The sequence below is a fragment of the Melopsittacus undulatus genome, chromosome Z, assembly GCF_012275295.1.
Source record: "Melopsittacus undulatus isolate bMelUnd1 chromosome Z, bMelUnd1.mat.Z, whole genome shotgun sequence".
NCBI lineage: Eukaryota > Metazoa > Chordata > Aves > Psittaciformes > Psittaculidae > Melopsittacus > Melopsittacus undulatus.
The window spans coordinates 5,239,773-5,258,351 of record NC_047557.1 but is presented as its reverse complement, the minus strand read 5'-3'; the positions used below and the strand labels follow the sequence as shown (position 1 = coordinate 5,258,351).

Below are 18,579 nucleotides of genomic sequence, written 5' to 3'. Positions count from 1 at the left end.
TTCATGCAGTATGCTAGAACTGATTCTTGTTTATCTATATATCAGTCCCCGCAGGGCCTCTGTAGTGCTCAGATTTTGTCATGGGCTATGTCTCAGGTTTTAGCCTGAGCATACAGTAGCTTTCAAGACAAAGGTAAGTATGCAGCAAGAAACTAGGAATAAAGAACTTGTGATATGCCTGGGTAGTATTTGGCAGTACAAGTCTAATCCATCTCTGTGAGAAGACGAAGTGTTTACAAGTAAAATGCTTTTGGACAGAAGCGAGAGTAAGTCACAAATACAAGCAACATCAGCAATCTTCTGAAAAGATACATTGATAGGATAATTGTTTTGGGATGGGATGAACAAAAGCAGCAGTTTATTCTTGTCTTACACACATGGCACAACATACAGAACCAGCACAAATAACTTACTTACAAAATCTCATACACCATGCTTCCTCTTGAATAGCTTCTATTAAGTTACAACACCATAACAAATCAGGTATTTAGTTACGACAGATCTCCAGACATGGATAGTCTCCCACTCAAGGAGTTATTATTTTTGTAAGCTACTTAGACAAACATAATTTTTTACATGTTTAATACAGTACAGTATCCTTAACAGAATTCAAGATATTCACAATGAGAGTTTAATACTTTATAAAACAGCAGAATTCCTCATCTCAATACAGGTCCACATTTGCTCCTACCTTGTCTGGTTTACAGATGCGTTACAAGTCATCTTTACTCAACTTTCCAAGCTAAGCATTGCTTTAAATGAAACTCTATTTACAGGGTTCTTTTAGATTTAATTAAAATGTATTTTCTTCTCTTTTCAATTCCTATCCCCTATCCCCAACAACAACTGCCATTTAGCTGGTAGAAATATTAACCCTTAAACTGCTATAGAAACTTGGAAAAAAAGATTGGTGACAACTTCCTGGATGCAAAATGAAAGGTGGTCACAGCCTATCACTAATTCAAAAAGGTGGAGGGTTTTTTTTCTCCTAATGTCAGAATGTCCATTGGAGGCATATGACTCCTTTCATCTGTTTTTTTAGAGATAACATACTACTTACGGGCTAACATACAAAACCTCAGGTTTTTTAATTACAAGCTCTTCCACTCTTTCATGCAATCACTTTCAGTAGAAAGTTCTTTCCTTACTAGAAATAGTTACTCTAGTTGTGTGGTACTGACTTAAGCTTTCCCAGTCTCCACTAGATCAAATAGTGTCAGTCCCCTTACTGACATTGGTGGGTTTACTCACAAGAAGATTTTTGCTCCGTGATTGCACTTCAAACCCTACTGAAGCCTGTGGGCATCTTTCCTTTGATTTGGTGGCTTTGGATTAGCTCTGCTTGAACGTGGCTGGTAAACTCTAGCCCTTAAGCAGTTAGTCAGCTTTCTAAAGAAATACCCAAAAAAGATTCCTCTCATTTATACATACAATACGCAGGGTTTTTTTACATTGAGCATTATCGTAAAAAGCATGTTTATGTTATTTTGAAAATGTATTTTTACAGAAATTTATAAACACTGTTATATCAAACACATTCTCAAAAACTGGAGAAAATACCGACACAAAACCTGGAAGATCCTCAATGGAATTCTTCCAGTACTATTTGTCTACTTGCATATTTCATATTTCAGTGTCCTTTCCTGCAAACATAATTTAGCCATATGTGAACAGGTAAAGTCGACAACAAATCCCCAATAGTTCTGAATAGGACATGTATCTGTTTTTTAATAAAAGTAATTGGACATCCAATGTATGTTTTTTTACCTAGCATGTCCATTCTGTTACATTTACTCTCATTGAGTAATTTCCAGATAGTCCCATTCACTTTAGTGGGTTAACACATTCATACAATAAAATGATGTATGCAAAAATACCGAAAATGGTTTCCCACTTTTTAAATCCTTCTGATGTCAATAGTTAGCATCGTTATATTCTTCCTTATGTATGTTGTAACTGAAAATTATGTAAGAGTAATACAATTCTGTATCAGAAATCAGTGTAAAAACTTTAGGAAATAATCTGCTTATACTTGTGCTGTAGCTCTGATAGCCTAAAAATCTATCCGATAGGACCAAGAATAAATTTCACAGGTCTAAACACTTTATTTACTTATACTATGTTAGACTTGATACTCCCCCAGCCTGATGCAGTTTAAGTTTAAATGTATATATGATGTCGCACTAACATGAAATCAGCATGTTATTTTCCCTTACCACCATCAGTTTTCAGTACAATTGGAAATGGACATTAATGCATAAAATTTAAGTGAAACACACTTTTCAAGTCTTTGTCTAACATAATGTTGGATAAATTATAATATGAGCTTGGTTTTCTATCCTGCAAAACTTTAAAAATATATTAAACTTTGTATGTTGGGAGTAGTCTTACTGACTGCAATGGTATTAGTCACAGATCAGGAAGTTAAACAGCAGAGTGAGATTACATTATCTATTTTACTATTCTGTTTGTTCTTTATGAAGCAAAAGAAGAAACAACTTCTCTTTAAGTATTACTGAATTTCTTAAAATATGATTGATGAAAAGTCATTGACTGTAATATGCTATATATTGCCTCATCTAAACAGAAATGCTTTCCCATGGCTTGAAATGCTTAAAGTGTAATCCTTGCTAGAGGAAAAAAAAGCAAGCCATATATAAACTCAAATTCTAGCTATACTGTAACATGTACAGTCACCCGTAAAGGAGCCCTTTTAGCAAGACAATGTGTGTCAACTTAGTGATTTGTAGAATGTGTCTATTCCGTTCACTGTAATAAAACAAGTTATACGTATATATATGTGTTAAAAAATCCAATAATTATAGAGTATTTCCACACATAAAACAACTAGTTGCACATAATGTGATATGTAAAGAAAATTGCTGGAAAACTCTTAAGTCTTTGGGATGATCAAAGTATAAGTAACAAAACCTTACAAATAATGATTGAATTTTCATAAAAGAAGGTTTTTGACTGGGGGAGGAGGGAGCAGAAGGAATTCCCCTCCTGCTCACCATTATTCCCCATGGCTTTTGCAGAATCAGCCACTTCCCCAGTAAGCCACAGGTGGTGTTTTAAGATCTAGAGATATAATTAATGAGGTTATCTTCTGTATAGCAGTATTAACAAGGTTTTCAGTGACTTTTTCATAAAACATAGTCTGATTTTAATGAGTTTATAGTGATTCAAATGTTTCAGGCTATTTGAACTCTAGAAGAATACAAACCTGATCCAATTACGTTAAAAACTAATGAAATTCCTTTGTTTGCTGTGAAAATTTAGTTACCTTCTGTTCTGAAAATTCAATACAGTTTTTACTCCCCAACTCCTCCCTAAAAAAAGTCTTGTAATTATACATAATAAAGAAAGAAAACTGCTCCTTGCCTATGGACATATGTAGTTCTTCAAATTCCAAAACCTCTCTAAGCTGCTAACCATCACACAATGTATGCCATTTGGCAATTTGTCTCCTAGGATATTCACAAATTTCTTTCCAGTGTTCTCCACCTGTTCCTTCAGCTGAGAATCCCAAGGTTAATCGGCCAATAACCTCATTCCTTGACCCCCTATCTGAATCTAAGACCAAAAATTCAATGCTGATATCATCAAGGCCCTCACAAGGAATGTCAAACACAAACAATTCATTGAACACTGCATTAGGGGTGCATTTCTTCACGTGTGTTTTCTTTTTAGAAATCCTCTTCTTAGCATGGTACAAGTTCACTTTGACATAAGGGTCTGCAATGGAAAGAAACAGCACAGATCAGTTATTGAACAGTGATGCTTACAAATTCCTTGATCTAGGTAGTGGTAAATTTCATAATGTACCGACATAATTACATAACAGTGAGGAGATGTTTCAAGTTATTAAAGATGATTCATCTCATAGCTGTATTTACATTTGAATTAGTCCCTTTAAGCTCCCTTTATGGTCACCAAAGAAGTAATCAAGAGAGTCAAGTTTAGGGTATGATTCATCTGACAGCCTTTGCATGTAGTAGAAATGTTATTAGGGTTAATGGGCTACAGGGCAGGATTTATCTCATGAAGGAGACACCTATGCTTGATCAGGTGCATTGGTGATTCATTTTATTAGGTTCATTAGGAGACCTCAACACCAGTGATCAAGGAATCAAAGCGGTTTTCAGCTTCTGAGTAAAAAAGTTCCCATCTTCCTAAGGAGATTGAGTTATGCAGTTGTTCTGTGGGGTAAATTGTTAGCTTACTCCATAGAAATACCACTTCACATTCCTCCCTGTGTACGATTTTTGCTGGGCTGAGGGGCAAGTCACAGAGGAAATAAGGACTTTCATGAGTGCAGAATGTTACTAGCACCCAAATATCTATTGAACCTACCCTTACCGATGAACAGCAAATGGTGAAGAAGTGTCTGAATTAACTATATACACCATCTAGGTGTAGAATGTCTGCCTCTTAGAAGTATTATATTCTTATTACAATTAGCAAAGTTGCACAGAGGGAAGCAGAAAAAGCAAACAATTTATAGCTTTTCTAAGAAGAGATACGGTAAACAAATATGCAGAAGAGATACAGTAAACAAAAAATTTGCATGTGCTGTAGGATCCAGGGGGCTGCTGAGACTAGAAGGGCTTTTCTTTTCTTGTTATTTTCCTGCCTGGGTGAACCTCAGCCAGACTTGGTCTGTTGAGGCCAGCTTGCTGTCATGCTGTGTTCATGAAACCTCCACTATCTGCTGTTACGGGTTTGATTATTAAAAGTATGTATACTGTCTTATAGTGGACTGAACTGTTGGGCTCCATTTATATCCTTTCACCTTGCAATATGTGAATGAAATTGAGATCAGGAGGACTTACCCATATAAAAGGGAATTTTCTATAGATTTGTTGTATTGGAACCAGGATGTGTTAACTTTCTAAGTAAATGGCAGGATTTCTTGGTATGAGAAGTAGAAGGACAGTATTGTAGTAATTATGATTCAGTGGTTCCCAGAACTACTTCCTATTCAGCTTCTTTCAAAAAACACCTGTGCAGTGAAATTGGTCCCATAGAGAATTAACAGACAATGTGATACTACATGCATGGTCTTTTGTGGTGTACTGCTTGTTTTGTGCGGTTTTCTTTTGCTTTAGTATATTTTACATTAAGTTTTATTCTGTTATTACATCATCTGGCATTACTGTGCATCTAAGTACAATTCTAGCATTAACCTCGAAGGAGGTTCCACGGAATGTCACAAGACCAGGAGAAGGCAGTACAGAAACTGCTCATTAGTGACCCCCAAGTACAGCTCATAACAAAGTATGGGTCTTAAGTTACAAATGCTGTCAGTACCAGCATAGTTCACCTTTTTGTGATACAAATAAGTGTTAGTGCCCTGTGGGCCAGATTCAGCACAGACGTAACTGGTTGCTTTTCTTGGTGCTAAGCTGAAATAACCCATATGATGATCTCACTCAACACTGATCTTCTACAAATAAACTTTCTTTTTTTTTCTTTTTCATAAATCACAGAATCCCAAGGGTTGGAAGGGACCTCAAAAGATCATCTAGTCCAATCCCCTTCAAGAGCAGGGTAACCTAGAGTACATCACACAGGAACTTGTCCAGGCCTTTTGTATCTGAAAGCACCATTTCATACTTATGGCAGATGGGTTTTGTTCAAGACAATCACAAAACTCATCTGTTTCCACTGCAAAGAGATGTCATGTTTTTTTAATGTGATTGAAGAACAAATTTGTAAAATACGTACCCTGGAAAATAAAGCATTGACGCAGATACAATAAAATTAATAGACTGCAAATAATAGAGAACATTTCTGAATTTATAGGATATTTTTTATCTTTGAAATGCCACATTTCAGCTCACTTCTGTCTGTTTGGTTTATGTTCTTAGGGTATATTCATGAGTAAAACCATTACCTGATAATCCTGACACATCAGATTTAGGTAGATGCCTGGCTTTTAAAACAACCACAGTAAGCGTGTTTGTTGTAGACTGATAACAGAGAGAGACCAGTAATTCTCCACGCCCAGATGATTTCTGAAGAAATTAAAAAAAAAAAAGAAAGAAAACTATCCATAAGCAATTTATATTGATCAAGCTTTAAACCAGAATGAAGAAGATTAATGAAATATCACATTACTGTATTCTCGGAAATGGGATAAAAAGATAAAATTTGTGGAGCTATGCTGCTTTACATAGCAAATATAATTTCCCTCAACTGTAGTTATATAACTCTTATTATGATTGGTTATTAGCCTGAACAAAAATAAATTAGTAAATAAATGAAAATATAGATTGACATGACATAATTGTCTTCAGAGATGAGAAATGGAATGCTACATCATACGAAAAAAAGGCTTAGTGAATGTAAAAGATATTAAGCAAATAAAAATTTCATATATTGAAAAAATCTAGTAAAAAGAATCTTCACTGAAGTTTTTTAAACAGGAAGGATTCAAATGGTTAGTGAATTTTCATCCCTGACACTTTTTGAAGTAGCCTCATATACAAAGAAATAAAGATGAGATTGGAAACTTTCTCTATGATTATTAGATTTTAATTTGTAGGAGTATTTTACTTCACAAAATAAAGGAAAGCAAAGGAAACAAACAAAAATAATACCTTATATACCAGAAAACCTAATAGGTTATTAACAAAATATCACTGACATAGTTCTAGTATACTGACAGAATTGCAAAATAACAGCATTACTTATAGGTATGTTGTCTGGTAGACATTTATTTGATTTGGCAGTACAAATGCTCTCTAAAAACAACCAAACTGAAAGTCAATACACATTCCACTTCCTTAGCAGAGATTAGGAGACAAGGGTGTGATGCATGTGCATTTCTGTGGTTCAGCTGTGGTGGTTGTAAATGATCTTTACATTCTGAATTCATACTATATAATATGAAACGTTTTTATCCCGGTGAAGTCAGTATGTTTTGCCATTGACTTCAGCAAGTCTTTGGCTTCTTCCTTGTGTCTTACTATCCTTAATAGACCTGCAGTTTGTGTCACTGCTCCTAAGAGAGAAGGTAGTAACAGCACTGAAGTGCAAGAACATACTACTGCGTCAACACTGGTTTCTAACAGGTTCCAGTTCCTTAAATGAAGACTGCATTCACTAAGAATCTGCTACCCATGTTTTTACCCATGTAGCTGAAATGAAAGATTTACACGGAGTTCAATAACTTTTAAGAAAGAATAGTATCAAACAGAAAAGGAGAGGGAGGAGAAGTGGAATAATGCTTATATGTTTGCATTCTTTTCTCTTAAAGCAAATTAATGTGGATTGAGGCTTTTTTACCTAATGTAAATGTGTCCACTCAAACCTGCTGGAACCAGCTGAATAAGCATGTGGAGTTTAGGACATTAGCAATTTTCGCAACATGCTCATTGTAATGTTCTTTCATTAGATTTGTGTAATTGCTTCCTCAGACTGGCATTATGAAAGAATCTCAATGACTTGCATGATCTGCTTGGTCCCTTTTCTTTCCAAAATGGCAGCAGTATTACATAGGAATCATAGCTAACACTAGCATAATGCTTCTAATGTTTAAATAAGAAATATGTTACCCTAACATTTCTTTTGATGATCTCTCTGTCCATTAGCAGTCTTCCTTCTGACAGTTCAATTCCTGCGAGGGGAATGAGGACTTCTCCAATGACATCATCTCTGGAAAACCTGTCAAAGCTCAAGATCATAAAGTGAAGTGTTAAGTCTTGAATTTGGCTATAGGGGATCCCATAAAATGTGAAAGTTTCATCGAAAGCTGGATCTAAAGTTTTTCTCAGCACTCTGGTTTTCACTTTGTGCTTTTTCTCAGGCAGGATGGTCATTTTAATGTAGGGATCAGAAGTCATTGACTGCTCATCCATTGCTGGCAGCCCACGTGCTTCTTTGATGTTCACTACAAATGCCTTTTTCTCAAAGTTGTACTCTAAGGAGAAAAACAGGGTTCCTAGCTTGTCTTGTTTATCTTCAGAAGACAGGGAAGGGATTGATTTTAAACTGTCAGGGGATACTGAATCTTTCTTCCTTTCTGAAAAGTGCTCAGGAGACAAATTTTCAAGATCTGAAGAGCTCTGGATTTTAGGGGTTGCTTTGGGGAAGTTGCCATTTAGATCTCTCTTCTCCAGGTCAAGATGGAGAGAATTCTTTGGCATAGATGACTTGTTCTTTGATTCACTTTTATCATCTGCTCCAAACTTCTTCTTACTGTTGAGATTCTCAGGGTAAATATCAACCCCCTTCAGAACATGGACAAACTTATACGGAGGTGTCTTATTGGATTTGGAAGATTTACGCTGGCAGCAGATCCAAGCAAAAAGGGAGACAGAGAAGACAAGGCCAAATGCACTAAAGATCCCAACCACTGTAGGAATTTCATCTGCAAATCAAATAAATAGCAACAAGCACATAAGCAGTAATACCTTCGACTCTGTGTGATATTTAGTAAGGTAGTAATTTAGTAAGAAAAACATAATCTGACATGAGGTAGTAATCGCAGGATCGACAGACTGAAAGTGCTTTTCACTGTACGCATTGCTCGCCATCTGCTGGCATAAATGTGTAGTAGTCCTATACTAGGGCGTGCTAGCTGTGTTAGTACTTTTCCATACACAGTGTTTGGGAGGAAAATACTATTCCTATCCTAATAGTAATAACCATTAGTAACTGCTTGACTATCTCCTCTCTTCGTGTGTAGTTTCTGAGTTTACATGTCTGAGAGTAATAGCAATTTTCAGAAGGTTTCAGCTTTGAGTTTATGGAGCTTTGCTGGTTAGATAAAACATATTCCGAAATACACATTACTTAGAGATACATCATCTGCTTTTCACATTGTTTCAAAGCATACTTTGTACACTCAGTTAATTAATTTTTTATGGTCTGATCCTATAATTGCCTGGAGGTACCTCCTGGAAGAACTGAGTTTAATTGGAGGTTATAACACTTAAAAATATCAATGGGATTTTCAGTACTTTTCAGGAGGAAGTCTGACAGGAAAATGCAGAATAATTATACACCAAGTGTCTTTTCCCAATGTGACAGTCATATGTGAGTTCAAAGCTGAAAAAGCTATTGAGTGTATAAATGATAACCACTAAGTTTTGCATTTAAGATGTTATGAATCAAGGCTATGGGGAGTTTACAGGAAGGGTCGCTACTTTTTAGGGGTGTGTAAGAAAAACATGAAAATTAATTCTTTTCTATCTCAACCTGAATTCTGTACTTAAAGTGAATAACGAGAAAACTGAGCAAGTGTTGCAACCTCAGTTGTCATATGGATACATTAGTCACATACAGAGTATCATTAGCCCTTCAAAGCATGCATCAGAGGATAAGTGAGCACACCTAATTGGAAATCCAGTTTTACCAATAAGAAACATTATTTAACTGATTTTAAACCTCCCACAACATAACAATCAGAACTTAACCTTTATTCCCTGCAACAGAGGAAGACCAGTAGAATATTAATGAAATGACATTGTGCATAAAGGCAATTATGTAACAGTTCTGCTTCTCTTGTAAATGAGTATCAGACCATTCCCGATAAGGAAAGCAAACCTATCCCCCTTTATGTATTACTAAAACAGCTTCTTCCAGGTAAAAGCTGAGCAGATAGGTGTGCTTCCACTATACACTTGTTTTTTTAGTGGGATGATTTTAAAAAAACCTACAACAGTATTATCAGAGCAAAGTAGGACGTAGTGTTACAGCACAGAAAGGATAAGGCCTGTCTATTAATTTCTTCTGATAATATTAATGTAACTTTCCCCTTGTCTACAAGCTCTATCAGTCTGCATGCTTAATTGTAAGAACTTAATGAAATGCCTGACCATTATATACATATCCAAAAAGTATTTTTTAATAAGTTAAGTACATGGCTCTGAGTTTCAAGAATTCCCTGAGCTGCAGAAATTTAAATATGCATGGGTGGGTAGAAAGGAGGAAAGCAAGAAGTAATCAAAATGTAATCAGAATACTTCAGTAGGTTTTAAGAATTATTTGCACTTTGGTTATACTTTTTCATGAGATGATGGACTTTTTAAGTAAAGGATATTATGCTATACTTTAATTCTACAGCTACTGAAAACAGTGGTAGAATCAATTTGATGATTAAAATATTAATTTGCTTTCTTAAATAAGTAATTAAATAAGCATGATATCATAAGTGTAGCTAGAAATATCAAATGGGTGGGGTAGGAAACGAGATGAAATGGTAACTGAAATGGGTTTATATTTAAAACTATGTATGTTGAAACTTGCATTTCTTGTAGTTTTCAAAATGTAAATCAATGGGTTAACACTGAAAACAGTGTATTGGTAGAAAACATTACCTATTGATTCTGGGAGAAGTTTTTATTTCACTTACATGATATAAATGTGGAGTCACTTCACATAAGTCAACGGAATGATCCTTGAGTTAAACCACTGCTAAAGCTAATATAATCTAGATGACAGTCAATATTTGTAAAACAGAGCTCAGAAACATTTCAACCTGATACTTTTCTGAGTAAAAATATATCTATTTCATCAGTGCATACACATATCTGTTTCTGAAACTTCTGGTGTCAGTTAGTCACCCTACATTCAGAAATTACTAAACTGAAAAGTTCATTGTTATCATTGCTATCCTCAATGAACCAAGCTCGACTAAAATGCAGCTGTTCAGCTAAAACCACTGGGAGACCATATTTTCATCTTCCTAGCAATCTTGTTTACAAAACTACCTTTCACTTTAACATTTGACAAGTCCTTCTCTACAAGAAAACAGGAACGTCAGTTATTCCAAGCATGTCTTCAGCAAAGGTTTTGGTACAGGGTGCGTTTACATCATTTAACTCTAAAGCCACACTACTTTAAGACAAAAAAAAAAGCAACCCCAAACCTCTCTCATCTGAAAAAGCACTTCCACAAACCACTTCATCTCTACTGGCTGGAAAACGGGTAGGAAGGAAGGGAGACAGAAAGAAAGAAAATTCACACAACTTCTGAGACCAAGGAGAACTGAGGGAAAACAGGTTCCTCCCAGCAAGATGCCTGCTGGGAGGCGCTGGGTGGCTCAGGAGAGGCTGCTTGCATGCAGTTGTCCCTGGAAGGGGAGCAGTCTCCAGCCCCGGGGAGAGAGCTGGGGCCGGGACGCGCTTACCGAACTGCTGGCGGCTGGCCGCGATCGGAGCCATGTTGGCGGCGTGCGCTGTCCTCCGTGCTGGAGCCGCTGTCCGCTGTGCTGGAGCCTCCGTCCGAAGCGAGGGAGCCTCCTCCCAGAGTGCCAGGCGACCTGGCAGGAGCGCTGAATGCGCTGCCCTGCTGTTCCCCTGTTATGCACTGTCACAGCACCCGGGCAACCGCCTCTTCCAGCGTGTTTTTGTAGGGCTTTTATTGAAAACAAAAAAAAAAAAAGAAAGAAAAAGAAAACAACAACAACAACAAAACCAAGACCCGGAGACACGAGCGGTGGGGAAGGTGAAGGAGGAGAATGAGAGGGGACTGGAGGAGACGGGGGAGGGGAAGCTTCGGTCCTCCCCTTTGCTCACTGATTTGCAACCCCCTTCCTGTTTTGGCTCTTCTGAGTAGCTCAGCTCGGAGACTGAAGACGTGGTTCAAACCCAAATTGACGCAATCCTGACGCTACAGGGCTGAAATCAGCACCTTTCCCATCTCCCATCCCCCCTCCCCAACCACCACACCCTCCCGCCCTTCCTTCCTCCCTTCCTCCCTCCTTCTTTCTCTCTCCCTCCTTCCCGCGCCGCACCCGCACTCCCCCCTCCTTCCCCTTTCTGGGGACCGAACACAGACTCATCGATTATTTTAACTGCCCTGCTGCAGGATATGAGTTCCCACCCTCCACTGGACACAGACAGTGAAATGCTAATGTCTGAGATTCAGTGCACCTTGTGTAATACACGGGTGTGCCTGTTTTCCTGGGGTAAGATTATATATTTGCTTATTTATCTATCAGCTGGACAGCCACAACAGTGTGAAGGAGATGTCAACTCAGATGTCCAGACACCTTGGCTCCAACTGCAAGACACACATTTTTCCTATGACTCATGTTATTCACTTACTAGATTTGAGTCATAAAAACTCTAATGTGCCTTCTCCCTGTCCCTCCTCCCTGTTTCTGCCCACCATCTACCCCCACATAAAGAGTCAGACCCCACTTTGGAAATCCTTTTGACCTTCTTGTATGTCAAGGGAAATAACTGAATCTATCTAAATACTTCTAGATTTTGCCAGGTTTAGATGTCTGTTTCCCAGTCTGGACTGAGAACACTGTGGAGTGGCAGGGGGAGCCTGGCTGCAGCAGGAATGAGGAAAGGGGGGCAAGAATGCAGGGCTGCATGTAACTGGAACTGCTATAGCGTATAGTAACCCGATCTAACTCCTGGTTGCAGAAGCCAGTATCTGGCATCTGACTTCTCCTGGATTCTTAAGGAATCATAGTAGCCAATTTTGAAGCCCAACTGCTAATTCTGCTGCATAAATGAGAAACAGGTGTTATTGCTTTTCTAAATAACAAAATCCAGATGCAGGCATAGGCTGGCATGAGCCTGCTCCACAATTAGCCACTAGGAAACTAGTATGTCTTGGCCCATTAAAGAATTAAACATTAAAGAATGTTCATACTTCACAGTTAAGTCAGTGAAGCTCCTTGCTTTTAGAACAATTAAAATAGGAAAGCAATAGAGTCACAGCAGGCTAGTGTCAAAACACAGCTGAATGAAGTGGCTGGCTTATCCTGAGATTGAAAACCTATTGGTTAATATTGTTTCTGCTTATCAGTTCCTATTACACCTTCAGCAACTTGTGCACCTGCACAACTCTTCCAGGAATGGTCAAATCCACTACCCCAGTCTTCATTACATCCCATCTCATTTAGTAAAACACGCAGAATATCTTGCCACCACTGTTCCTCTTACAAATACTGGACTGCAGTGAACCCAGGTATTGGAAGAGTGCAGAATATGTTGTTTAGTTCTTGTTTGTGTTTTGGCAGCACAACTTGATTTGGAATGTTTGGCACTAATTCAAACAAATCTGGTTCAACTTCTCTCTTCCTTCTGGCAGTCTTCTTTCCCTCCAGCCCTGCTATTCACTTCCTTTCATCTGTCCAAAGTCAAGCCTCACCCCAAATGTGCATCCATTGAAAGTAATTATGTTTTATTTTAGACCACATTCTAGGAATATGAGCCTCCAGTCATGACTGAAATATACAAGACACTTAAAAAAAAAAAGTTAAACATGTTTAAGTGGGATGTTAGATTATTATAAACTGTTACTATGTCTAGACTTTAAAAACAATGAACTGAGACTCAGTATGTGATATATCTTTGTAGTGTGTTTATCCTATTTGAACTGTGATACTGTGAGAATATATATTATATTGGCACTTGAATTACTGTCAATAATATTTGAAGCTCTTTATTATTTTTTTTTAATGAAATCCAAGATATGCTTTGTTGATACAGGCAAAACTTATGGAAAACATGGAAATACAACAATTCAGGTCCTCTTCCTTTTAGTTCCTCTGATGTCCCAAGGATATACAAAAAACTTTCACACAGTTTGTATACCTGCATATAGTGAACAGAGATAATTCTCTTCAGCATTCAGGGGTTTCTTTTTTTCTCCCCCTCCCTCCTCTCTCCCCAGATCCCCACAATTCCTGATACTTTGTAATAGATTTTAGAGACTGGTTAAGATTTTAATAGTGCTGTACAAACATATAGCAAAAAGCTTTTCCTTTCATCTCAATTTTGTTTATGTCTAGCTCTTTAAAACCATACAGAAAAGGTTTCACAATACTAGCTCTCTGTCTTTAGAAATTTGCAGCTGCCAAGACCATGTATATACATAACTGTCTAAACATATATACAGATAAGCACGAGTTATTTTAGCTCTTTACTACATTGGTCAGAGAAATAACAAATAACCATTTTATATATACATATATATCTTGTGAACTTTCTATACTTACTTATATGACTCCACTTAATAGAACAAAGTACACATCATAGAAAACACTAGAGGAGGAGGTGGAGTATTGAGCTGCTGACACATCTTGAGACAGACGCACTTTTTGCTCCCTGTGTTGTGCAAGCACCATCTAGTGTACGTCTTAGACTCATCAGCATTGAATGACTAGCCTACACCCATGTAGGTAGTACAAATCAAAGGTATATAAACCTACTCAATCCTGCTTTGTTATACTTCTGACACATGGCCAGAGGGAAAAAAATCATCATGCTAACACTGTGTTTCTTAACAAATTAAGTTAATATCTTTCAGTTTAGTTCCATGCAACAGTATTGACTTAATTTTTGTGACTATATGTTCCTTGTACTTCCCTCTGTCGTAAGAAAACATCCTGGATACTTCAGCGAAACTTCACACAGTTTGCAACAGACTCTTCAATTTAAACTTACATTAGGGACTCACTGCCCAGGTAATATTCCTTTATTTTTCCCAAGCAAACAAGTTACAATGACCTCAAACACTTTCAGTTCAGACACAAAACATTAAAAGGAGCTGATTCAGATTTTGTCTGCACTGAGCTGAAATGGATTGATAGCCTGCAAAATATCTGTATATGATCTGTCTGACTGTATCACAACAAGGCCTTCTGTGGTCTCAAAATCAGATTACTAGTACACATGCATGCGCAAAGCATCCTCCTGCTGCTCCAAGAAGAGGGAGGGTGGTTGCTAAGCGACAGAGTCCATACCCTTCCCAAAGCAGACATTCCTCAAATAAGCATATGGGTCTGGAAAAGGTGGTCCTCTACCTGCAAACAGTCACCATTCTTCACATCCCACCTGTGTGTGAATAAAACCTAATCCTCTCCCTTTAAAAAAGAAAAAAAAAATATTCTAAACAAGATCCCCCCTCCACCCTAAAAGTCAACCAACATTTAAAAATAAAACTCTGATTTATATGTATGAGGTGAAGCTGGTAAAACAACCCCCTTCTATCTCTGTGAAGTGTTTCCCTGGAGCTTAAAGACAGAGTTTCACATTTTTAAAAATAACATCTGATTTTGAGTTGTGCAGTTGCCAGGTGCCAAACTACAGACATTAATTACTATTATTCAGCACCTATGAAAATCAAGCCCTCCAGCCATGCTTGCAAAATAGAACCTCAGTGAGAACACAGGTATTGGTCCTTGATATGGGGAAGTGCAGAGCAGCCAATGCTTCTGAAAGCTTCAAAGGGTTTCACAAATTGTTTAGGTAATTACAGTGCTTAATTTCCACTTCAGTTCACTCTGCAATTAGTGAAAAGGGGCTGGTATTCCTCCTTGCCTCATCTCTCTGCCTTTGACACTCCTCAAATGCCTGAAGTCTTTCAGTGCCACACATACCCACAAGACTGGACTTGTCACCTGAAGACTCAGCTTGCTGCCTATTTGGCCTTACAGACTTGCTGTTCCTCCTTAGGTTGTTATTCAATTCAGCTTCATGCATCTTGACACCCAATGCTATATGAAATATTTCAGTACGATCTCCAGCTTCTGTTTTACAATACCGTATGTTTTCCAGATGTGGATACATCAGATACCACGGATTTCATGAAATGAAAGAGATATGAATTTCTGGAGTAATGCACTCATCCTCTGGCTCATGCACCATATCTAGCCTCTAATCTCAGGCCTAGACATTAATTCTTCTTCTTCTGGGGCTTGGTTGAATTGCCTCTAAACATGAGTCTAGAGTTACTGAAAAGCCTTAAATTTCAATACAGAACTAATGGATACAAGATAGGATGAACAGGTGACCTGTACAAACCTGGAGCAGCAGCTGAAGGTAAGGTAGGGGTGCCTGCTAGCAGGTTTGGTCTAGGTAAAGTGCTTCAAATGTCAGCATACAAGGTCATTTAAGCAACGGAATAAATTCCCAGATGTGCTGAAGTCTAAACTCATGTATTAAATATGAAATTGAATCATGACCGAGGGATCAGCTTTAAGCTAAGTAGGATCTTTTTCTTGATACCATTGGCTGTATTGACCAGACACTTGTTTCCAATCGGAAATTTAGAACATCTGTTACACATACAGACATAAAATTTGGTATTCTGCTTTTAAGACCTCCATTCCCAAGGCTAGGTAAGGTGTCTGAAGTTACTGTTTTGTTTACTCATTAAAAAAAAAATATTAAACCCAAGTATTTTCCTTCTCTCTGACACTGTAGATCAGTGTCTTGCTGATATAACTTCAGTATTTTAGTTGTGATGTTTATATTAAGAAAACACTACTGATTGTATGACTGATTGGTTGGATGACAAGCTTCTTCTAAGAATGATAAATATCACTGTTTTTCAGAATCTGCGGCAACTTGCACAATGTTTTGTTAAACGCAAAATGACATGTATTTTATTTATTTATTTATTTATTTTAAATCACACACACCCAGTTGCAGGTGGTGGATGAAGAGAGAAGAAGAAAAGCCATCACAGTTGCAGTGAATTTTTTTCAGCAAAGGCTCCAGAGTGATTTCACTCTTTATGGACTGGAATGCACAACTTTCTAAAGTGTTTACAGACAGGCTTTCTGGGGGTTACAAGTAACTTTAAGTAAAAAGGTATCAAGCAGCAGACTTTAGTTTTGAAAGCAGCAGCTACTAATAATTCCTATGACATTTCTTACCTTTTTCCTTTATTTTTAAAATAACTTTTTTCTGAGCAATATATCCTTTCAGGTGGCAGTTTTATTTCAATAACATCCAGATTCTACTGGTCTTAATGCACCAAGATTCAGGAATGGTAGTGTGCCTGAGCTGGTAAAATTACTGTGTTCACATGTTTTACAGGCTCTGCAACCCAGGTAGAATCAGAAGAACTCTTACGCTTTCAGCCAGGCCTACAGATACCTCAAGAGGTAGAATACTCTTATGTCTTGGTAGCCTCTGACTGTTGAGCAAAAAACTATTTTATTTCATTTTCAAGTACACATTTTGATACCAGCAGTGCTGAAAATAGGGAGCAGAATCAGAACTTTATTTATGTCAGGAATCTGTTTTGCCTTTTACTTAGCATTAGTGGTTAAAGTATAACTCAAATAAAGAAAAAAGGTACTGCTAGGTAATTAGGAGGGATTCTAGAGAATTATTATAGTGTTAGAGGGCTCAAATAAATTTGAATTTCCTACCTAATTAATTCAGACATCTTTAGAAACTTCAGCCTTAATTAAAAGACAAGCTTTTTATGTTTTTTTTTTATTTAATCAATAAATGTAGGGGCTGAGGACTATTCCAAAACAAGGATTTGAGAGCTTAAGCCATACCTAGCTCCAGTTTTATGAGCTTTAATCTAAAATTTAAACCCTGAAATCACTGCTTAACATATGTTTATGACTGGGAATCTCTTAAGAAGTCTTAGAACAATAAGAGATACTTCTTGTAAAATGTCTTATTTTCTGGCCATACTCAAGAAAACTTGCCTTGGTATGTGAAGAAGTGAAATACCTAGTTACTTTCTTCACCTTGCTCACCTGTTTTGTGTCCATTCTCCAGACATGCCTGATGGAGCAGGCACCAGACAAAAATGTCAAGAAAAACTTATTTCCTTCTATGACATCAGAAATTAGAGCATTCCATCAGAGAGTTGATAGCCAGGTTCAAGTCTTTGTTCTGCTGTTATTTTTTGCACAGGAATATCCTTTGTATCATTCTCTAAAGGAATAAATTTATTTATTGACATTTCTCTAATGCAGTGATGCAGTGAGTCAGAAAATACATATACAATCTGAATACAGTGCTTAGAGTAATACACTAAGGATGGAGACCTACTTTACCATTTACCTTCCAAGCAGTGCTTTAGTATAGTATCTGTGGAAGCTGAATACTATCTGTACAAGTGCTTCACTCCAGTAGGAGATTCAATATTTAGAGGTTCAAACATTGCAGAAATTCTCTGAAGCCCAGACTAAAGACTCTGCACTATAGAGGGATTTTATAAAGGGCAAGTGCAACCACGGTGTTATATACCACATTCTTTCTTAAAACTGCTCTTTGTCTGGACTTCAAAGATTACATGGTACAAAAAAGCAAATTAATACTGTTAAGATTTGCAGAGTTTAATTACAGAAATGCTGCAAAATTTACTGTTATGCATGCACAGGCACCTAGACATACATTAGCCTTAGGAAACTGGAGTCATAGTAAATAAGAGAGGAAGGCAAGGAGAAAGATTCTGATAGAGATAATTTTTAGAAAATGAAAAGCCCTGTAAAATCCAGATCTAGAGGTAACTTCTTCATTCCAAATATTATGCAATTAGTGGGTGTCTTCATCACGTATGAAAGATCTGGCTGAAGTTCTAAAAACATGCCTCAGCTTAAACATGCAAATTAATATTACACTGTGTAGTTTTTAATAATCAAGTACTCCCAAAATTCATTGAAAATCTGACACCAGTAGTGTTACATATTGCACTCTATTTGGAGAGATATTTTCCCAATGCAGCATGTGCTTTTTGGGGAAAAGAAACAGACCAAGAAAAAAAAAATTGAAACACAGTGTCAGTAAAATCTAAAATTTTGAAGGTATGTTGTAGCTTCTGGATCCACTACAGGAGTAAATTGAAATTATA

At 37.3% G+C, this 18,579-nt stretch overlaps 1 protein-coding gene across 2 annotated transcripts; it reads right to left on the bottom strand.

Annotated features, from left to right (window-relative positions):
- Positions 1–299: 299 nt before the first annotated feature.
- Positions 300–11,366, bottom strand: SYT4 (synaptotagmin 4). 2 transcript variants are annotated; one of them, XM_005151732.3, is made up of 4 exons: positions 11,141–11,366; positions 7,563–8,377; positions 5,900–6,020; positions 300–3,738 (listed from the first exon to the last, which is right to left on the bottom strand). In XM_005151732.3, the coding sequence occupies exons 1-4, from the start codon at positions 11,172–11,174 to the stop codon at positions 3,431–3,433; spliced, it is 1,278 nt and encodes a 425-aa protein (XP_005151789.1). In that variant the 5' UTR covers positions 11,175–11,366; the 3' UTR covers positions 300–3,430. The 2 variants fall into 2 exon arrangements, with proteins under 2 accessions (XP_005151789.1, XP_030907305.1); XM_031051445.2 differs by having other exon boundaries at positions 7,569–8,377.
- Between the last annotated feature and the right edge of the window lie 7,213 nt (positions 11,367–18,579).

What these genes read in the sequence shown, in the direction of transcription:
- SYT4 (XM_005151732.3), bottom strand. Translation starts at nt 11,174, where the DNA reads ATGGCTCCGATCGCGGCCAGCCGCCAGCAGTTCG. An exon ending in GGCCAGCCGCCAGCAGTTCG is followed by an intron (nt 8,378 to 11,140) that starts GTAAGCGCGTCC and finishes TTTGATTTGCAG; the next exon opens with ATGAAATTCCTACAGTGGTT. An exon ending in TGATGTGTCAGGATTATCAG is followed by an intron (nt 3,739 to 5,899) that starts GTAATGGTTTTA and finishes TTTCCATTGCAG; the next exon opens with ACCCTTATGTCAAAGTGAAC.